The sequence below is a fragment of the Vipera ursinii genome, assembly GCF_947247035.1.
Source record: "Vipera ursinii genome assembly, chromosome: 3".
Lineage (NCBI taxonomy): Eukaryota > Metazoa > Chordata > Lepidosauria > Squamata > Viperidae > Vipera > Vipera ursinii.
Window position 1 is genome coordinate 70218626 of NC_139516.1, and position 24045 is coordinate 70242670.

Consider the following 24045-nt stretch of genomic DNA (forward strand, 5'->3'; position numbering starts at 1 on the left):
GTTATTGGTGAAGACAGTTCTTCTGCAGTCTCAAAGAGCTTCTTGTATCCACCAGCTGGATGCTCAAATCTGCAAGGTGTTCAGAAAGCCAAAGGTGATTGATTTAGCATTTTCTTTACTAGTATTCCCAATTATTGGATGAAAGAAGAGATTTGGAAAGTCTTTTTTTTTAGCATAGTTGTTGTGTCTCTAATTACCTGCTGTGAAACCAAGGGATATTTTCATCAGCAGATAAAATAGTCTAACAATATAAAATTCCTTCAGCAGATGAAACTATACCCTTACATGTGTCAACTATTTCTCTATTCCTGCAATATTGCATACACCTGAACCCTTCAATAGCATTAATTTCCATAGTCAAATCCTAAGCCCTTTTGCTACCTCCCAGAAAACCAGGTTTTCAGCTATGCTTGCCTAGTGAAGCTCTGTATATATATATAATTTTGAATAGCAACTGCTCTCCATAAGTCAGACAACCAGAAAGATTAATAAATGAAGCCTGATATGTGGTTCTGCTCTTCAAAGGAGAGAAAAAAATCTGTTACATCTAAGAGCAACCGAAGTATGATTTGATTATTAAATGGAAGTTTAATTCAACAGACTTTTTTATACAATAGATTCAACTTCAATAGTTAAAAGTACAGAAATAACTGCTTCTGAATATTGAGGTTCTCACCATCAATAGGATTTTTACTTGTTTTCTTCCATAAAGTCCCTCAGATTCTTAGCACAATGCTTGACAACACATAGGTTGTCCCTCCTGCTTCTAGAAATAGGCTATCTTGTTTGGTCAACATTAAATCTCCATTCATAGACTATCCTAGTGGATACTTACTGACTGGACATTTTCTCCTCAGAAAAGGATAGGGATTTTCCTGAGCCAAAGACGGAGCACCGAAGTAAGGGATTTGTGCTGGATATTTATATGAACATTGTCTTACTGATGGAAGCAATTACCTAAGGACACTTATGAGCCAATCAGCTTGGCCCCAAGAAACAGAAGAATCTTTCAGGGCTCAAATCCTGCTGGAGATTTTGTCCTGCTGTGGCTTGAATATTTTCCAGGGACCTAAATCCCCATAGCAGAAATGGATTAGGAAGAAACAACAAGAGGAAACAAAGAAAGCTATAGTCACACAGTCTGTAACATGCTCTTCTTGGCACCAGCATTTTGCCCTATTTCCAAACTTCCAGCTTAGAGACACTGGCATACTGCTAATTTCAATTTTAAGGAAAGAAATAGTCTCCCAGTGCACCACAGATGCATTGGTTACCCTCTTCTATTCAATGAGAGGACTCAGATATACACAATAAACGAAAGATTACAGCAGCTAATATAGAATTACTTTGAGTCAGGTAGCCTATAAATGTTTGAACATTATATTTAAAAAGAGCAACTCTCCACTCATCATCATCATATATTAAGGTTGCAGTGCATAATTATGATCTGCCAACATTCCTTTTGTTGTTCCCTGAACAACTTGTTTGCATATTAAAAAATGGACAAAGTATAAAGGAAGAATGGGTTAGAGTTAAATAAGATAACTACTTCATCCTCCATTTAAGATCCTCATGTATTGACCAAATGCACAAAGTTCTGGTCATTTGTGCTGTGTGGTTTTTGACATGTGCAAAGCCTAATAATACTTTCATACTGATGGAAGTTTCACCCTCCTAATGTAGAGCTATACAGGTAATCCTCAACTTACAATAATTCATTTAATGACCATTTGAACTTACAATGGCACTGAAAAAGGGACTTATGACTGGTTTTCATACTTATGACTGTTGCAGCATTCCCATGGACATGTAATCGAAGTTTGGATGCTTGGAAACTGGCATGCATTTATGACAGCTTATTGTCCTGGTGTCATGTGATCACCTTCCTAGTCAGCTTCCAAAAAGCAATGGGGGAAATCCAGATTTGCTTTACAACCAAATGAATCACTTAACAACTGTGGCAAGAAAGGTTATAAAGTGGGGCAAAACGCCCTAATAAGCAGGCATATACATAGAATGAAGGCTATTGCTAAGCACATTTGATATAAATGGGATATAAATGGGATTAAAATAAAAAAAACTCACTTACCTTCTTGCTTAGCAATGGGAATTTTGGGCTCAATTGTGGTCGTAAGTCAAGGACTATCTATATTGGTTTTAGTAGTATGGTAATTTTTGCAACTTTTATAACCTCTAACATTTCTTGTTTTCTTTTCTCAAGTATGAAGCTTTTGCCTTCTGATTTTAGGATATATAAATATTTTGTTGTTCGGGAACTGCACATAAGCCTTCATTGATCTAGTCAGGGATAAACCTGGTCAGTTTGTCTAATGTAATTGAAGTTTCTACTATTGATGGATGGACTTTGTACATATTGTAACTTTATTTTTCAGCCTAATTTATGGGTGCTGGATGTGTACACTGCTCATTTGCCAGCATTTATCACAGCATACAAGTTCAACAAAGAAAGAAAGAGTTTGGTGATTCAAGGATAAATAGCAGTTCAACTATATACATTGGTGGAAAAAGACTGACAGCAAAAGGGGATCATATTAAAAAAAGTTCAAAAAAAAAATCCATACCAGAGCAAAGGCAAATACAAATTGAGTAAGTTATTATGGAAGATGAGAGGAATGTAATATCAGGCTTCATTTATTAATCTTTCTGGTTGTCTGACTTATTGAGAGCAGTTGCTATTCAAAATTATATATATATATTGATTTCATTGCAGAGATGTTAACATAGGAAATAGATTATTTTGTTATCTAACTTTACCTTCCAAAAGACAGAAGCAGATGAAAAATGTGAGGTTCTTTCCTGTTGGCTTTTTTGAATTAGCTGTTTTAGATTCTAAAAGTTTAGTTCGTAAAGAAGTAACCCTGTAAATAATTTTAATGTTCTCCTCTAGTGCAGGGTAGGCAACCTTGGCTCTTTTATGACTCAGGGACTTCAACTCCCAGAATTCCTGAGCCAGCATGGCTCAGCTTGGAAACCTCTCCCTTTCTCCTCAGCATGGCTGGCTCAGGATTTCTGGGAATTGAAGTCCATGAGTCATAAAAAAGGGCCAAGATTGCCTAGCCTTGCAATAGGCTTTCAGAGGGAGCTTTTTTTTTGCAAGAAAAGGTGCTGGAAAGCCGTTCTGAGCATTCTGAGAAAACAAGCCCTGCTTATTACCATTTACTAGTAGTATTTGCCAAGGCAAGACAGTTGCTAAACGAAGACTATCTGTACACAGGTTTTAGAGGCAGCTTGCTTTAAAATAGTCCTGGGTCTATCACTTCCTTTAGTAATCTGGGTTCTGCTACTAGTGTCATGTCAATCCAGCAAAACACACAATAATCATGGAAGGTCAGTGGTATGTTCACAAGAACTGCTATTAGTCGGTAGGAGCAGGACAGATCCCAGCCAGACTACATCCCTACTACAATTGTTGCTGAAGCTGCACAAATGTTACACAGATTGCTTTCAGAAAAATGAAAAATGCTATGTCAATGTCAAATCAGAAAGTTGCCAGCTGGCTTTGGCTAGGCTTTGGAAGGCTGAATTTTGAGGGCATGTTCTTGAAGATGTTAGTGAATCACTTTTCAGCTGAAATTAGAGGATCTATGAATATATCCAGTCAGCACTTGAATAAAAATCTGATGTGAATATGGGCTTAAATAAGTCAAAGAAAAAGATTCAGTTTCTTTATTGCTACTGTAGCATGATCTAAAATCAACAAAATCTTAGCCATGAGTGGCAAATCTAAATGCCTATACATTGCTCTGACCAGCCAGGCAGTAAGATCGTCAAGGCATCAGGTCTTATTTAGTCTATAAATATCAAATTCATATTTAAAGCATTTAAATGCAATTTGGTTTATATGCCATTTATAAAATTTAGTAACAATTCAGCTACTTAACTTATATCTGCTAAGTGTTTCTATTTACTTAGCCTACTCAACCAACATTGGTAGTTGTTAAAACATTTTTAATTTGCTAATTAAAACACACTGGCTGTGTCATTAATTTTATTCTAATATATTATTTTGCCTTTTAAAAATTTATATTTGTACTAACTGTTTTTGTAAACACTTTTAACTGTTGATTTTTATACGCCATTCAGATCCATCTTCTGTGAGATGGGCAGTCATAAAAATTTAATAAAATATTTTTTCCACTATACATGGTCCTTTCTTTACTCTCACAGTTAGAAAACAGAATATAATATTTCTGCTCCTTTCAGAAGACTCAAAGCTCACTGGAAAAACTTGTTGACATTAGAAATGGTTCACATAGTGGAACATAGAAAGTAAATGAAACAATGTCCTTTAAATTCCTCCATTTAAAATTCAGGTCTGCATATGTACAGTAATGTCTTTTCCAAAACATTCTTTTATACATAATATCACTACATTACAAGCATTTATACAGGTTTCATTAAACAATCTTTTCAGAGATTCTTATTCAGATATTGGCAAATATATGTCATAAATAGAAAATACTTAGAAGGAAAACACAAACAGGAGTAAAATGGGGAACAGAATCTGGGCAATCTAATTCTACTAAAGCAACATAAAAAGTGAACCACAACCAACTTAAGCATAACAAAAATGTGAGCACATATAGACAATAGAGGACAATTAATTACAATTTCAAACTATTAGAAAGAATGAATGAATTATTGCTTTATGGCTGTTTAAGCAATACTCTTCACTTTTTGTAACCAAGAGTTCAATTTGTACAATAAAAGTGAGGCTGGCAATCGTTACCTTTATGGCCATGTTCCATGCTCACCATTCTCAGCTGTGTTACTTAACTCAGCATTAACACATACAATATATAAATAGATTACATACTGAAGATCAACATTAATACAGTATTGTGGTATTCAGATTACAGTAAGTTTCTTTTAAAAACAGTGCAAAGAGTTACAACACATGTTTGTATTTATAACTGCTACTACTATATTTATTTGCTATTGGTATATTTAATATACCAATATTAAATGTCTCTCATTAAGCCTGTTCATGAAAAAAATGGAACTATTTACAATTTTGGAATTAATTTGTAAACAATGGCATTTATAAAATAGTCTTCAGGATTCATGATGAACTTTTCATAAAATCCATATTTGCATGAATGTGCTTACTGAAAGATTTCTAATGTTCACTTTCAAAAACTTTCTTTATAAATATATAACTGAGGTACAGATTAACTTTTCATGCTAAAATGCTTGGACTTTCGCAAGTTAAACATTGGCTTTTTAATTGTAGGCTTGTGATCAAACAAGATGGTTTCACTTTCTGAAGTTGGAAATCTGTTCCGATAAATCTCTGGATATTCCTTCTGGAACTGTAAATCAAAACAGTAAATCACCAATATATACAGTATATATATAGGATGGATATCTATCTATCTATCTATCTATCTATCTATCTATCTATCTATCTATCTATCTATCTATCTATCTCTATCTAACTATCTATCTATCTATCTATCTATCTATCTATCTATCTATCTATCTATCTATCTATCTATCTCCAAAAACCAGGTTACTATGTACACATTACATTTTTGCAAATATTTATTCTCTTAAATGTACAATGTAAACGTACATGTAAATGTAAATTCTTATTTCTGATCATGCACCTACATACAAAATCATATTGCAGGAAGTGTCTGATCTTCTATGGGACTGCCTCTTTATCTGTTTCCAAGGTTAAAGAATAAATTATTTAAATTGTCAATGTTTATAATCCCTAACCTTACTAACCATTCTGTGTCAAAACAAAGAAAGGATTTATAAAAGATACTGGCAATGATTTGCAATGGTTTTCTAGCTGAGAAACTAAACTGGAATAAGAAAACTGGAACCAGAAAACTGTATTGTTCAGTGTTTTCTTAGCAACTAGTAAGCTCTTATTCAAGCATCTCTAAATTAAAAAGTAGCCAAAGACCAGATAGAGACAGTGTGTATGTGTGCATATGAGTGTGTTCTGCCAGAACCTGGAACAGAAACAATGGTTGGTCATGACCTATCATATCTAATAAGGGATAGTTCTTTCACTTATGCACCTTTACACTTAAAATTACATAGCAGCAGATGCATTCCATGATTCATGATTGTGAGTACTAATGTATTCATATGAGAATCAGGACTCACTGTTCCTTTTAAATGAAGTAAAAAAAAAGCACGTGTACATATTTAAAGCTGCCCTTTAGATATGTTGGACTGCAATTCTTTAGCACATATGTCCAACTGGGAATCTTGTGCATTGTAATCCACCACATTTATAAGACATGCTGCTACTATAACAGATGTCAGATCTTAATCTAACAATGTTATAAAACACTGTCATGGACCTTTAAAAGGAATAATTTCAAGTTTTTCCCCAACTTTTTGGAATCTTCACAAAGAATGCAGGAAGTAAAAATAAAGAACAGTAACTTCAATGCAGTGACTTAAACTCTGCTAATTTAGAGCCAGACTTGAGTCATGAGGCTTGTTTAATACATTCTAGGACAAGTATAATTCTGTGAAGCAATTTGTTCAGAAAAAAATCCCTCTGTATTAAGCTCTGCCATAGTTGTTCTACTTTGCCACAAAGCAGATTACAATAAACTGTGTCAGGTGAACTTGCATAACTCAAGTAAATATTTCGAAAACAATTGTCTAGTATCATATACATGTTTTCATAATATACTCATTTTAAGATTATTATTAATAATGTCAGAGATGATCTAACTGCAAAACACAATGTAACAATCCAACACACACTGGATTTAAGGGAATGTGTTATGCCAAGAGTAAATAACATTTCCCCAATCTCTAGTGGTAATCTCTAATTTTCCTAATCTCTAATTTGCTCTTAACTTAATAGTAATAACAGGCTTCAAGGAACTGCTGAATTATAAATCATCCTTGAGGAATGATTGCCTGCGGTGAGATGCCAGGAGTGGTAGTTAAACAATATCTGAATGCCATGGATAGTCTGTTCCTAACGTAACACAAAGTGGCAGCAAATCTAGTTTTCAAAATGCCGGGCCATTTAGTCTGATTCTATGTGTCATTTTCCAGATTGCAGCTCTAGAAAAGAGGATGTTGGGTTTTTAACACAACTGTTTGGGCTGGGATAGGAACTGTCATCCTGCCATATTAGAAAATCCCTCTGTTTGGTACTCTCCAAGAAGGAAATAAAAGGAGAGGACTAATAATTTTACTACACTTAAATGAGCTGATGTTATCTCATATCTTTAACAGAGATATAAGCCTGGTCCAGTATAATAGCTTGTTAAAGGTTCTAGCAGGGGAGTAGATAGTGGAAATCCTTCACATCTAATATAATGGCAAAACTAAAGCAACGGTTTATGTCAAAGTTATTCTTGACAAAAGGTAAAGATTCTTAAGACATCACTTTTGCTATTGAAGTCTAAGTCCTCTTTGCACCACAGTAGCTTGAGTGGCGATATAAAATGGGACTGTAGAAAGGTTTAAAAAATAATCTAGCTAAAGGGATGCTGCCCCATGTTTTCTACAGAATATTTATTTCCCGAAAAACAGTTTTCTTATCCGGGTCTGTCAAAAATAAACCAAATCTCCCAAAATTACTTGAGGCCTTCTTGCCGAGTAATGATGTCTAAATAGTTCACAAATCACATTACCTGTTTAAGTTTTTTCTTCTTCTCTTTCAGAGATAAATTTCTGTCCTTAATAATATTTTCTAAAAGTTCAGCTACTGCTGCCTGAGATACAGAAATCTTTTGTTCATCAAATTCCTGAGATGTAATCCTCATGCAATAGGAATAACTTGGAAATATGGTGCTCAGTTCTTCTTCAAGACATTCCAACTGCAAGCATGCAAAACAAAGAGAATAGGATAGATATTTTAACAAATGGACGACACCACCTGTTCTGGCTAAGAGCAAGAATTTCAATTCTGAAACTCCAATTTGAAATCTAAAACAGTGGCCAGTGAGAAGATCTCTGATAAGCCAGAATTCTCTCACACAATTTAATATAAGAATAAGATGAACATGCTTATAGCATCTGAAACACCTCAGGAGAATACGATAACTAAGAAAATATGAATTCCACAAGTAGAATTTTATTTTGATATAGGAACCTGTAGTTGCAATTCTTAGCCTTCAGTTCACTAATGAGCACAAATGCAACTTCATTAAATTCCCCTGATGACATTTTAAAAAAGCTGGAAAGTCAATAGCAACTGGACTATCAAAAGGCACTTCAGATAAGATGACTTCATTCTAATATCTAAGTACCGTATATTTTAGGTTCTAGGGCTTACATTTAATGAAATCTGATTTACACACTAGATCACATTTCACAAGTAAGGGTAAGGTATTTTTTGAACCTTGATTATTTTTAAAGGGAAAAATCTAAGACTTAAGATATTATCTGAAGCATATTCTCATATACAGATGTCACTGCAGATTCAGAGAAGATAAGTATAATTTCAAAAACTCCTCTGCTTTTGAGATAACCTCTGAACAATTCAATGGGCCCAATTATAAGTTACTGAACTGCTGTGTGCATCTGTGTGCTTTGGTTAACATTACAGAAAATTGAAAACCTTTGTACTGATTCCTGCTCATAGCCAGTTAGATTCAGAATTTATTGAAAACCAAATTGAATGATGAATATGTTATTTCCACAAAATCTTCATTGGGAACTAACTTACAACTGAACTCTCTAGTAATCTATAGCATTACTATATATTTAATAATTGTTTATACTCAACATAAAACATGTTGTCAATGTGTGCTAAGTGTGAATAGTGCTATATGATTTATTTGAATCTTGGTGGTCAAGATGCACATTTTACTGCAATTGTTATTTTTTGGTTAAAATTGTTCAAAAGATGAGATAACAATGAATGGCAGTTCACTCTTTCTGCGTTACACTGCAAACTGGCTAAGGAAAATAATAGAAGTGCCAGATCAGATAAATCATATTTGGTCGGCATACAGTAATCTATTTAGATCCAAGTCTCAATATGGGGAAATATACAATATGGATTATAAAATGTCAGTTATTAATGCAAAACTTTTCATTTAAACCTGAAAAGTAGCAGTAATGGTCAGATAAATTTGAAGAAAGAATTCCAAGACCATGGCTGTCAAAACAAATTATTTATGTAACTCTGACTTAAAAGAAGCTCTGTTTAAAGATTAACAGATATAATTTAACTGTTTTTCTCACCTGAGTAGTTTTTAATGTTTCAATGTGCTCTTGTACTGCTACTTGTAAATATATAGGAATTTCTAAAATTTCCTGTTGGTGATCCATTAGAAAGGAAACTAATCTTACGGCAAGCCACTCATCTAGATCCACTTCTTCCTCACAGCACAGTATACAACGAGAAAACGTCTGTATCATCTGGAAGCATTTAAATATGCAGTTATAAAACAGCAAGTATTAAAATAACATTCTTCTACAGCAGAGAACTTTCCAACAGTTTGGAGGCTGAAGACCATATTTGATTTTTAGTTTACAAAAGAAGTTAAATTTGCATTAAATTAAAATTACATTACATTCTATATTGTTCACATAATTATTTCCCATATTTTTAATATCTTTCTATTACACATACATATTAGATAGTAAATTCTGAAGCATCTCTAAAATTTTGCTCAAGGATTTGGGGGGGAGGGGCTGCACCACATCCAACTTTGCATTTTCAGTGCTTACTTGGATGTTACAAGCAACAAGAACACTGCATGCAGGAGAAAACGTAAGAGTCGCATGCAGGTAACTAAACAGACTGGGGGAGGACCGGTGAAATGTTTTCTCTCTCTTCTGTACCCAGAACTGAAAGTGTACATGGCTAAAGGAGATCTCTCTTCTTTGGACCTTAACCTATTATAGATGCCAACACTAACATTGGATGTTTTTGCATTGACAATAGATGAAAAGTAGCCATCTTTCTTCCTTTTATTTTTAGAGTTAGATGATGCTGGGAGGGGGGATATGAATGAGAGTCCAACTAGACATAACAGTACTAAACGTAGCGTGAGAATCAAGGTTATTGAGCCCAGAGCTGATAAAGAATTGGCAGGCTGGAGAGGAAGCCCGCACTTCAAGCTAATTGGGGAATGCGATTTATGACTGTTAATTGGAGGAGGGAATTGTGCTTTGATACTATGTGCCCAGGGGAGGGGAATTTAGTTTTTGGCTTCGATTATGCCTTGCCGATGTTATGCTACTCAAATGAAAGATCCTTTAAGGTAAACAAAGCCTCAAAGTTCTTTTGAAGAGTTTCATCTGTTGGAACCATGACATGAGATTTATTAAATGTATTTATTAAATTTATATCGCTCTGCAAATCGTTGCTTAACTCTACTCTGCAAAATGTTCTATCCTCAACATAGAAATTGTTTATCTATGCATCTTTCTATCACAAGCCATGAAGGCATCAGCTTGGATTGGTTTAAAAATGATTTTAAGCATGGAAGATGGCATCATGATAACTAGTCACAACGGCTACATTGGTCAATGAGGCAACTGGAATACTTGCTTAAAAACCATTATGGGAAATAATCGTACCAAAGATCTGGTGCCTACTGAATCATGAAGTCGTGGCATATCAACGTTTTCACTCATCCGAGAAATCATGCGCATTAAGAGTTGAAGTTTTCTGCGATTTGGTGGTGGAAGCAATAGGCAACAAATCTGCAGAGCTTCAATTGCAACTCTTTCTGAATGAGGTTGCAACAAATCTAGAAAATTATTAGAGAGGCATTATTTTTGCAACTTTCTAAAAATTAAGATTCACTTTTATATCATTAATACAAGTAGTCTGATTAATGTGCATGTTATTATTTGTTGGTAATCTAAACTTTTCTCTAGAAGCATAAGGTAACTTACATGGGGATCTTCTTTAAATTTATCCCCACATTAATTCTGTGAGGTAAATTTGGTTGAGAAAGCTACTACCCCAAAATTATCTTCCATGGCTGTAGCAAGAATTGAAGTTAGGTCTCCATAGGTTCAACACTTTAACCACTATTGCACACAACCTCTCCTATTGTCTTCCATCTATTTAGGTGCTAATTGATTAGTCATTTAAAATCACAATGCAAAAGACTCAAGTTAATTTAATATGAGTTATAGAAATATCAGTAGGGGCAAAAAAACATACCTTTTGTATTAACATGCACTCAAAATACTGATGCTTGCAGAACTGATAGTATTAGCTTAAAAGTTATCTAACTCCACAGGCTAATGAGTTTCTTACAAATTTTATTGAAACAGTCAGTTAAAATACTAGGATTGGCAAAATCTCCCTCCCCTTTAAAAAAAAAAAAGCACACAAGCAAGCTAGTTAGTTCAAACACATACAGACATGCTTCACAAAGCAATCTTACGTGATCTGCCAGGCAGCATAAAGAAGCTGGGAGAAAACATGTATTCTGAAAGCTGTGTTGCACTTTTGTGGAATCTTTTATTGATGGCCATATCAGAACCCACAGATTTACTTCCTATTTTAACAGGCAGTCGGCTAGTGCTTTGAGTTTTGGAACCAAAGTTTACTGGATGTGGTTTTACTGTAATTTCTGCAACTGGAGCATGTATGCCACACCAACTGGAGTTTTTAATTCCACATAAACTCTGAGATCTGCAAAGTTGTTTTGATTTTGGGTTACTACTAGATTCCTCTTGGTCAGGAAAACTTGATGCAGGAACCTCCTTGGAGCCATGAGTCTGTTTTTCACTAATGTTATCCAAACGTAGATCCAATGAAGAGACTGGTTTACTTTCACAGTGCAACAGTTTGTTCTCATTACTTGTCAATGGGACAATATGAATTCCAGCTTGAGAAAATTGTTTAAATTCATCCTTACTACAATTGCTTGAGGTTGTATCTGCAATTCCCTCCAAAGAGTGACATCTTGGCTTAAGCCTCAGAGGTAGAGCTTGTTCATTTTTCAGTTGTGAAAGATTTTGACAACTGCCACCTTTTTGTGTACAAACAATGCCACCTTTATAAGTCATGTTGCGGTGCTGAAAATTCTTACTGCATCCTATTTCATTTGTACACCTTTTAGAACTTTTAGCAGAAGTCTCAGATTCCTCCTCTTTGTCAGTATCATGCTGAAGCAAACTTAGCAGAAGACATTCGGTTGACTTGAACGAGTTTAAATGACAAGGTTTTGAACATACCAAATCATTCTGGATACCAAAATTTCCACTGGATCTGTTTGGAATTGTGATGTAGCCACACAAAACTATCAGAAAATGAAATACAAATTCAAATGCAGGCAATTTAGAAGCACAAGCAACATCATCAGAAAAAAATAAAATAGAGATTAATATTTAAAAGTTAGTGGTGCCGAAAGACTGTATATTCAGTCAGAAGGTATTCAGAAACATACATGCAAAGGATAGCTCACATATGCAAGACTAAGTGTACATAACAAATCATATTATGATTAGCAGTTTGCACAAAAGCTAAGATGATTTTATATATATATATATATATATGATGAAAACAAATAAGTTTGAAATGCATATCAGTCTCCCTTTAATTCTTTGTTAGCAATCTAAAAAAAATAATTTTTTTTTACATAATATATAATACTTTATACTTGATTACTTATTCTGTGAAACTAGACATACTTCTTTCCAAAAACTAGTATACACACTTGTGGTATCTTAGGTCTTCTTTTCAATTGTATACTGGGATTCTGTATCACCCTGATATGAATGGATACATACCTAAGATCTTCACAAATAATTCATAATACTGAAAAGTAAGCAAAGGTTCAGGGAGACTAAGAAAATAATCAGCAACTGTTTTGAATACATCTCGCTCAAAACCTGTGTATGTTGGCTGACTCAGGTCATTACATCTAGGCCCTGAAATGCAAAAGGAAAGAAATCTCAACAACACTGATCTCAATGATATTTCAAGAGCTAGGAACAGCAGAGCACTGCTTTTCTAACATCCTACATTAACAATTCATCAGACGAAAGATTTATGAAACTAAATTGAATCCTACTGGATACAAGATCCTATCTACTATGTATACATGATATAGCAAGAATTTGCATTATAAGGAACAGGTTCACTGAAACATGCATCTTTTTTCATTATTTTATATATTGTAAATCTGTATTCTTTTTATTGGCACTATACTCACCTTAATCTTCTAAATTTAGATAACGTGGCATTTAGAGCAGAGTAACTTACGGTAATCGAACCTATAAATATAGTCAGGTCAGATGTGGAGAGCCGAACTCATTGTTAGCCTCACATTGCAATGAACAAGGACATACATTCAATTTTGCATCTACTAAGATTGTTGGCTGAGCAGGTATAAAAATAGCCAGGGAAATTACTGAAGCCTTGGAAACCGGCTCCTTGTCAGTCAACAAGAGTGCTGATTTACCACCAGGTTATCAGGTATTTAGGAATCAAGGATTTGGCAGTCAGTGACATAATAACCAGCCCTCAACACCCCAAACAACAATTAAAAAGCCAAACACAACTAGGCACCATATAAATAGTATACATAGAATAGTCCAAAGCACACATTCTGATGAGAGAAACTTCCTGAGGATGGCCTCCAGCATGAGTCCAAAAGCTCGGAAGACTAAACCTCCAGTAACCGTGACTGAACCAGATTGGATCCCGCTACAAGTATAATGTTTACATTGTGTTTACTTCTTTTTGCATTGTATTTTCCATATATACATATTCACTTACAGTTTGCCAAACACTTCATAGCTGACAATACCCAGTGAGGGAAATCTTCTGCAAGAAAAGGGGGAGAAAAAAGATTTGACTAGCTATTATTTTTACACCCAAACTACTGAACACATTGGTTATATTTGTATTTCATCCTCATCAAAGGACTACAACAGCACATACAGAAAAACACTTGAAAAGCATATCATTTAAAACTTCATGTTTACTATACCACAATTCACTCATGACTACCCTTTTTGTGATTGAATGGGAATCTGAATGTAACTTGCCCTGTCCCAACACTGATTTTTAATTGATATACTTCAAATAGTAAATTGAGAAGTGGAACACACTCAATAAGTTAACTTTTAAAAAATTCTATTTGATTATACATAATTTTGAACTGCATTTAAAATTGAAATTTCTATTAGACCAAAATGCTACAACTTATTTACCTGGAACTCCTATTTATGACATTATAGTTTTCCAGTAAATGATTGCAGATACGTTTAATACCTACATTTCCTAATACAAAAAATATATCACACTTTTGCTGATGTTTAAGTTGGGAATAACCCAAACACTTATAAAAATTACATTATAGCACTTACCTGATTTATCTTGTAGAAGAACAACTCCATGTTTACTTGTATTAGTCATGTTATATATTATGTAGCGAGGAATTATTTGTGCTGGATGCAAGATGTCTTCTAAGGATGATATACTTAAAATAGTTTGCAAACTATAAAGAAGAAAAATCCAATCAATTCAGAAACTTAATGAAACTTTCATAAATTATCAAGAAAGCAGGCTTGTAAAAATTTCAATTTATCTTGCTTCAGGTAATCCAGAAATGGTTAATAATTATATTTTACACGACATTGTCTATAATTGGGGTCTTCAAACCTGGCCCTTTTATGACTTGTGGAGTTCAACTTCCAGAATTCCTCAGCCAGCGTGCCATATATAAGATGTTGACTTAATCATGGGGTTATCAAAAAAGGAAAACATTTAATAGAGGAGAAAAATTATTACCTTATGGCTACTCCTTTGCTTTCATTAAAAGGTTAGTCTAAATTCTAGAGATGTGCAAAATATATTATCCTAAATATGGAGTATTCTGGGGAATAACAAATAATGCTGATCCATTTTTTTGGATGTAATTGAACAGTTTTTTCCAAGTAAATGTTTTAGGAGAGGAAGTTGTAAATCTGAACTACTACAAACTACTTTCTATTCTGGAAGATATAAAACTGACAATGTAGAAAGGCTGGATTGGTATATCTGGGGAAAAAAAGATACTCTTGCATTCCACAGAATGTCCTTTTTTAAAGGTTTTGCACAGTTATAAAATTCTCTGTATTACCTAAAGCATCCTAGGGATAATGAATGACATCATTAGTAAGATCACATAAGGAAAACACTGAAAGCTAGCAAGCTGCCATTTTAAGTCCAATAGCAATTTGATGAAGTTCAACACTTACATTACAACTTCCTCTATAGATACAAGATTTCCTTTACCTTATTTTAGTAATTTAAATCTAGACTTTTTTACGGTACAGTAGAAATGCAAGCTTTTTTTCACCAGTTTGGTATGTAAGTTTTATAATTTTAATTTTCAAAATATTGTGGCAGGGCAAATGCATATAACATATTTACATATCAAGAAATTACCTTGAAGAGTAATTTTTTTGAAAGATCACTGGGACACATGAATAATCCCCCCCAAATTGTCTTATTTCTAAGGTTGACTCAGCCTTCCATCCTTCCGAGGTAGGTAAAATGAGGACCCAGATTGTTGGGGGCAATTAAGCTGACTTTGTAATAATGCCGCTTGGGGTGTGTGTGAAAGCCCTAATAAGCAGGCATATACATCGAATGAAGGCTACTGCTAAGCTTGTAAGCCGCCCTGAGTCTTCGGAGAAGGGCGGGATATAAATGGAATTAAAATTAAATTAAAAAAAAATCTATGGGAGAAAGAAAACGCATGTGACTTACTGTATCATAACAATGCTTCGCCAAACTTCTTCTATATCTGCTTGAGATATTTCCTTGCCACTTGCTATCCATTTTTTATCGTCTTCACATTTCAGATTTTCTTTGTTCTGCAAATATGGAATTACAACCAAGTTGTAAAAGTGTGAGACTAATTTTAGCTACCTAGTTATAATCCATTTTTTTCTTGTTCCACTAATCTGGAAGTTACTAGGAGACTACCAGCAGTCACAGTGACATTTGTTTATCAATCAGATGACCTTTACATTATTTATTTCAAAACACAGCAGTAAACTTTGGAAAGTGGAAACCATTACTTGCCATATTTTTTAGCAGAAAGCTACAGGTAGCCCTCGATGTACAACCACAATTGAGTCAAATATTTCCATTGCTAAGTAAGATGGTTAAGTGAGTTTTGCCACAGTTCTTAAGTGGATCATTGTAGTTGTTAAGTATGTAACATGGCTGTTAAATTAATCTGGCTTCCCCATTGATTTAGCTTGTCAGGTCTCAAAAAGTGATCACATGACTCCTGGGGCACTGCAAGTGTCATAAAAACATCCCAGTTGCCAAGTGTTGGAATTTTGATCATGTGACCATGGGGATCCTGCAACAGTTGTGTGAGAAAGGTCATAAGTCACTTTTTTCAGTGCCACTCTGTAACTGAACTGTCACTAAATAAATGGTTGTAAACTGAGGATTATCTGTAATATGTAATTTATGCAAAACAAATAGAAACCTTATGACTCTAAATCAGGGGTCCCCAACCCCCGGTCCGTGGATTAGTACCAGGCCACAGCATGCCAGCAACCGGTCTGCACAAACAAGGAAAGCCCCATCCACAGGATGCAGGCAGCACACAAAACCACATCCCCTCTGGTCTGCGGAAAAACCTCTCCATGGAACTGGTGCCTGGTGCCCAAAAGGTTGGGGACCTCTGCTCTAAATGACTCAAATCTCATCACATTCTTTGTGCACAGCAGTTGGACATAATTGCAAATAAAATTGGCAAATCAAGCTCACTTTTGTTTGGCCAAAACAGGAACAAGAGACTAATCAAGATCGATTATTGTATACACCTTTTAAAAAATGATTCATTCTTAAGTTCAAGAATAATCAGTTTTTAAAAGATTGCAAGGACTATCCAGGAGAACCTCTATCTCTTCAGGACCATCCAAATCTGGGGAATGATACTCCATAGAACAGGCAATGTTACAAAGAAGCCACCTTGGTAAGGCTCATTCCCAGGTGTTTAGACATTAAATTGTAAACACAATTAATAATAATAGGTTACCTGACATTCCTGAAGGTCATGTTTTTTAGGAGTTCTCTTGGAATACTGAGGTAATTTAAACATGCTTTCTGTTTTTTGGGGTATGTTATGCAGGGTTTCTTTCAATGGATATCGACGTGGCAAAATTTTAACAGGGGAAGCTGAAGGAAATCTATAATTTGAGACAGAAAATATCAACATTTCAATGTAGGAATTTAATTCAGATGTAACAAAACCCCCTAAAGAGAATTTTGTCCTTTTGCAAGCTAGGTCTAATATCCCTATTTGAAGATAAAAAAGTATTTTGAAAAGAACCAACATTTTCAAAATATCAAATACCGGTAAATAATTTTCATTTAAAAATATGTCACTTTTTGATACTACAGTATTTGTTGTTAGCTGCGAAGTCGTGTCTGACCCATCGCGACCCTATGGACAACGTTCCTCCAGGCCTTCCTGTCCTCTACCATCTGCTGGAGTCCATTTAAGCTCACGCCTACTGCTTCAGTGACTCCATCCAGCCACCTCATTCTCTGTCGTCCCTTTCTTCTCTTGCCCTCAATCTTTCCCAGCATTAGGCTCTTCTCCAGTGAGTCCTTCCTTCTTATTAGGTGGCCAAAGTATTTGAGTTTTAGCTTCAGGATCTGGCCTTCTAAAGAGCAGTCAGGGTTGATCTCCTCTAGGACTGACCGGTTTGATCGCCTTGCAGTCCAAGGGACTCGCAGGAGTCTTCTCCAGCACCATAGTTCAAAGGCCTCAATTCTTTGGCGCTCAGCCTTTCTTATGGTCCAACTTTCACTGCCATACATTGCAATTGGGAAGACCATAGCCTTGACTATATGCACTTTTGTTGACAGGGTGATGTCTCTGCTTTTTAGTGTGCTGTCTAGATTTGCTATGGCTTTCCTCCCCAGGAGCAAGCGTCTTTTAATTTCTTGGCTACAGTCCCCATCTGCAGTGATCTTGGAGCCCAGGAAAATAAAATCTGTCACTACCGCAATTTCTTCCCCATCTATTTGCCAGGAATTGAGAGGGCCGGATGCCATGATCTTGGTTTTCTTAATGTTAAGTTTCAGTTAAGTATAGACTGTAGCATTTTATAAGATGCAGCATCTTGGTACAAAGGATTTATTATATTGGGTTACTAAATGTGATCTTCTGAAACAGATTTTTAAAAATTCCATATTCTATTTATGGGTAAAATGTAAAGTATCTCTGTTGCAGTAAGCCACAAAATAAGGAAACCAGCCAAACATTTACATTCAATATATCTGATAATTTTTTACAGATTCTGTCAATAATTCTGTAAATTACCTGTACAAGTTATGATTGTCATCCAGATTTTCTGAACCCCATCTTCCTTTTATGTCCTCAATCACATGATTTTTAAGAAATTTCCTTAACAGCTGAATAGTTTGCTGCCTGGTAACTTCTGGACCAAAATTAATATTATTCCTGAGTAATTCATGAAGCCAGTCGACTGCTTCTGCTGCAGTAAAACAATTTCCATATTTTCTAAAGTGTTGTCTATGTTTCTTTTGTGGCATTTGTGCCCGAAAGTACTTAGTAACTTCATTCCACTGTAAGTCAAGAGAAATGAAATTGCAAATGGAGAGGACACAGAGAAATAAAGTACGCATTTATTTATATATCAAATTTATTCTAAGTCACTTTACATTTTCAGGTTATATAGTGCAAAAAGTACTGTATATCTTTTATTTTTTTAAAAAAAACCACAGTAATTTGAATATTTGACTCTGTTAGGTTGCAACCAAGACTTTACTAATATACAGTAAAATCTTCACTTCAGCTGTCAAATCTGGCGAGGTCTTGTTACTACATCAAGGCAAGCTACGGAGCATGAAAAGACATCTATCTGAAGGTTCATCCACAAGACCATTTAGAAATGCTCTGACACGTGGATTCTCGAGGTGGTTTTTCAATAGAAATCTGCCCGATCACCATCCAGTAACGCTCATGTCACTGATGCCAACGTGGATTAAAACGTTAACAACCACAGAGTCGAAGCCCCCTTTCCAGATTGGCCCGCGCGTTAGGATTAAGATTACGTTTTTAAGCTTTCGCGGACGGCACTTTACTACAAGCAAATACGTTAATGTTGTGCTTGCACGTAAGGACAGATGCAGATAACATAGAGATTTCTCGGAGAGAAAAAAATTATGGGAAGGAAAGTCAATCAACTCCACTGAGAACTCGCCCTCCAGAAAGCCCCCTCCCCGCTTTTTTTTTTTTTTGGGTTTTACCAGCTTGGTGGCGCGATAAGGTCCAGGAGAGACCACCCGATTCTCCATCGCGGCTACAGCATAGCGCAGCCAACGAACACAACGGCCAACGGCAGCCGTGCAAACGTCCGCACCGAGCAGCCGCTGCCTGGAAGTTTGAACCGCGTTCCGAAGTTTCTGATTGGCTAAGTAGTGGGGGGGTGGTGGTGTCACGTGACTCGGAAAACCGGAAGCCAGGTACGCGTGCTCGCAGATCGGCGATGTCTCGATCTCTTTCGCCGTGACTCGTGGCAGCAAGGGAGGGTTTATAAAAACGGAGGAGAAGTGGTGGTACCTTCACTTTCTTGTGTAATGGGACGCAGGGTGGGAGCTTCTGACCCGTTTGTGGATTTGCTTCTCGAGCTCTTGGTTAAGATCAAGCGTGTAGCGTTGTGTACAATCAAAGGATAGTCCCAGAGATGCTTTTTCAGGAGGCAACTGGACTAGTCGTGACTAGTGACTAGTCCAGTTGCCTCCTGAAAAAAACATCTTTGGGACAGTTATGACCTGGATGACTTGAGAATCTCCATAGACAATTTCAGGATAGCTGAGGAGCTCTGCTGAGTAGTATTAGCCAGAAAAGCCAAGTATTTGATGTCTGAATTTAATATTTTGTGCAAATATTAAAACTTGAATTTTTAGGACCGGTGCCCAACCTCCAGTCCGTGGACCAGTACCGGGCTGCAGCATGCCAGCAGCCAGTCTGCACAAACAAGCAAAGCCCCATCAGCAGGATGAAGGCAGCACACAGAACCACACCTCCTCTGGTCCTCCCTCCATGGAATCGGTCCCTGGTGCCCAAAAGGTTGGGGACCTCTCATTTAGAAGGTACATCTTGACACATCATGTGACATTGCAAGTTTTGACACCCCTGTTCTACTACACCATCCAATACAACCGATGAAGCTTCCAGGATAAGTGAAATGTCTTCCTCAAAAAAATCACCCCAGTTGCTTCTTCAAAAAAATAACCCCTTTTGATATAACTATGACTGGGTAACTGAGAATCTTCACACCAATTTGCTAATACTGGTGTGTGTTTGTGCGTGTAATCGAGAGAGCTGATTTATTCAATTTATTCAAATTATATGAATTTAAAAGGGTCTGAAATATATCCCTACATTACCCCAATTTGAGTTTCCTGCCACCAGAGTTCCTGTCTGACAGTAAACACTCTACCACCTCTACTCTAGGGGGGGGTCACCACTGATGCCATACATGAAACGCAAGCGAGTGCATTTGGAGGAATAAACCTCCATCCACTTCTTGCTTACACACGGCAACCAGCCATTGTAAGATCCTGGATGAGGGAGGCCTTATTGCAGATTAATAGTAATAAGACATTTAATAGTAAAGCTGGAGGTTAAAGCCATAGAGGATCAGATGACCAGCATTTGGGTGAACCCAGAGGGCTCAAAGAGGGAAAAAAAAACATGGTGGCAAGTGCATCTTCCCCAAGAACAGCCAGCCCTGTCTCTTACTGAACTTCCCTCTGCCTACCAAAGCTGAGATGTTACTACCTGCCCTTTGTTACCCATCAACCAAAAACTTTTCCCAGCCATCTTTCTACCCAAGTCCTTGAATCCCTTCTAAGACATATTCATATATGCGCATATACTTTGAGAATTAGTTCAAGGAGCACATACTTTGAGAATTAGTTCAAGGAGCTTTACATAGCAACAAAGTCCAAATCTTTAGGGAGATCTCTTGCAAAGCACTCTGAAAGGGCACAGTCCAGAGTGTGGGGCAGACGCACAGTCAGGTCACAATCTAGCGTTCCAGGAGTCTAATTAGATGGTTAGCTGGTCAAGAATGCCTTTTTATTTGCAGATCTTTTCAGTTTGATGTGGCTGAAGAAAATTCAATAAATTTTCTTTGGAGGCAATGTAACTCAGTTTCATTACTCAAATGTTAAACATTTATTTCATATGCTCTGGTGAATTTACAATAAATCCTAATGATTACAGGAAAATACCATGTTTTTTAAAAAATAGTGAATGCTATTATAAGCAGACTACATCAGTCCATTTTAGCAGGGGATTGGTTTGCTTCCTTTTGGGGGCACAAGGCCTGGTTTCCTTCTGCCTCTTGGCAACAGACAGATTTGCCATCATGTTAGGACGCTGAGCTTGTCGATCAGAAGATCGGCAGTTTGGCGGATCGAATCCCAAGTGCCGTGTAGCAGAGGGAGCGCCTGTTACTCGTCCCAGCTCTGCCAACCTAGCAGTTCGAAAGCACGTAAAAATGCAAGTAGTAAAATAGGGACCACTATGGTGGGAAGGTAACAGCGTTCCGTGCGCCTTTGGCGTCTAGTCATGCCGGCCACATGACCACAGAGACGGAAACCTTTACCTTTACCTTTAAGAATGAACATTCACACTCGGCATGATCTGTTTTTATGGAGCTATTCATTCATACACACAGACACAGACACACACACACTCTAAATTAATGTGTGTGTGTGTTTTGTTTCCCCTGAAAACTGCTGATGTATCTTTATAAAAACGCTCAGTTGAGAATTAATTTGGCCATTTGTATTGAATTAAAAGGGTTAAAGAAACCTTTGAAAATCTAGAATACATTTGGAAGAAAATGTATTTATTAGGTTATATCCTGCTTTTGTTATAGAAACTCGTAAGTAACTTCTCAAATTTTATCTTTATGGTAACAGTCCTGTGATAGTGTTTAGATCAGGGCTTTTCAACCAGTGGTACGGGGTACATTGGCACATGGCAGGTGGTACGCGACCATCCTAGAAAAGCGGTAGCGGGGGAGGGGAATGAGCTGAACCGGTGGCAGCACCGCACAAGCCTGAGCAAGAGATGGCTGGAGCTGCAGGCCTGTCAGGGCTCAGCGGAAGCGCCAGGATCAGCACCAGGCTCCAGCTGGAGCTCGGTGCTGATCCTGACGCTTCTGCTGAGGCCAGAAGAAGCGCTGATCAGCTGGAATGTTGCAGCATCTGCAGGGTCTTGTGATTTACATTCAGATGCTTGGCAACTGATTCATATTTATGACGGTCACAGTGTCCCAGGATCATGTGAAGGGACCAAAACCTGCTGCAACCACCCAGCAGAGGGGGGGGGGGATAAAAACCAAACACCCCCCCACCCCCACTGCCAATCTTCAACAGAAATGCTCAGAACAATGAAAACCTCGGACAGGAGGAAGAGCACCTCTGGGCGGGCAGGCAGGTGTCTTGCTCGGCTGTGGCTTGGGGGGCACTTTTTTCTGTGCCATTGTAACTTCAAAAAGTCACTAAGTGAACTGTTGTAAGTCGAGAACTACCTGTACTTCACTTTTTTTTTTGGTCATCAAGTTTTTGACACTTTGCTAGGTGACTGGTGGTACTCGGATGTTGCCATATCCTCAAAGTGGTACAATGGGTGAAAAGATTGAAAAGCCCTGGTCTAGATAGAGAAAGAGTGCATATGAAACAGGATCAGGGAAATCAACACTCCAGCTGATTGCTTTATTTTGTCAGTTATCCATGCATGCAAACAATATAGATTGTATATTTGCAGATTGGATTGCTGGGCTTTGGAGTGGATGTCTTGTTTAACTTCTACAATGGGGTCACTGTTATTAACTCTTTCTTTCTAGTTTATAAAATATTGTAAGGTCACTGGGCCTTGATTAAACCTGAGACATCATAAGATCCAATCAGGAAAGCTCAGGCAGAGGCTTCTTAAAGAGACAGTACTTTTATTCGATCGAATGAAGTGCTAGGTGAAACACAATCTGAAAGGCTGGCAGCGATTGCATTCAGATATGCCACGCCTTAGAAAGTTAATGGCATTGCTTTGTAAACTTTGTCAACCAATCAACATTAGACAATAGAGTTATTACCATATGAGGAAGACATCAATCATTCCTGTACAGTCCCTTATTCCCTCCTCATCCGTGTACTGTATGTGTTTTCTCATGCTTGCATCAAATTTGTCCCTGACTTGCAAATGCTGATTACAGAAGTGAGATAGCAGCAGTTAGGCTGAACCATTTGTTTCTTTTTCTAGTTCCAGTTACAAAACCCTACAATATATAAGTATATAAAATAATAGGCACATAATTTTGTGTACTATATGCTATAAATGTCTAAAATGTTATCATTGTTAGTTCTGCAAAGGTCTGCAATGAAAACAAGTTTAATATATTGTATCCTGAGCTTAACTGGATGTTTCATTTTTTTTAAAAAAAAAACCCTTTACTTCCCTTTTCAAGAAAAGGAAAATAAAGAATCTTTTACCTTGCAGATAGCCAGATGGTGTTGCTTTCACAGTGCAATTACAAAAGAGCAGCTCTCTTAACACATTGCCCTAATTTTAAATAGAAATGACTTTGCGGGCCATGGTATGTGGTCTGAATGCAAATGCCTTTTCCTGCTGATCCAGAATAGTAATACTTTTCTCCTAAGTTTCAAAAGGCAGTATCTTCTAGTGATCATTGTTGAATAATCTTGGTTGCTATTGACCTTCCTCTGGATTTCTATAAATATTTAAATGGGTATTTAAATTTTAAGAGTGCATTGAATAAAATTAGTACGGTATTTATAAACTTTGCTATGTTGATTTTAAGTGCACCCAATTATGTGACCTTATTATAGATAAAGAGACTCAGTCTGGTATAGTAGTTAAGTCACTAAACTAGAAATTGAGAGACCGAGTTCTAGTCCTATCTTAAGACACAAAGCCAGCTGGGTGACCTTGGGCCAGTCCTTTTCTCTCAGCCCTAGGAAGCAGGCAATGGCAAAGTTTTAAAATGTTGTCAAGAAAGCTGCAGGAAGTTATCTAGGCAGTCAACAGAAATCAG

At 36.7% G+C, this 24045-nt stretch overlaps 1 protein-coding gene across 1 annotated transcript; it reads right to left on the bottom strand.

Annotated features, from left to right (window-relative positions):
* Positions 1-5063: 5063 nt before the first annotated feature.
* Positions 5064-19270, bottom strand: DEPDC1 (DEP domain containing 1; the record flags this gene model as incomplete). The annotated part of the gene is made up of 12 exons (XM_083360239.1): positions 5064-5333; positions 7644-7829; positions 9202-9378; positions 10546-10718; positions 11367-12227; positions 12718-12858; positions 13709-13756; positions 14302-14432; positions 15689-15795; positions 16980-17130; positions 18273-18538; positions 19223-19270. 12 exons carry the CDS (start codon positions 19268-19270, stop codon positions 5193-5195), a joined length of 2430 nt encoding a protein of 809 aa, XP_083216365.1. The 3' UTR covers positions 5064-5192.
* Positions 19271-24045: the final 4775 nt, after the last annotated feature.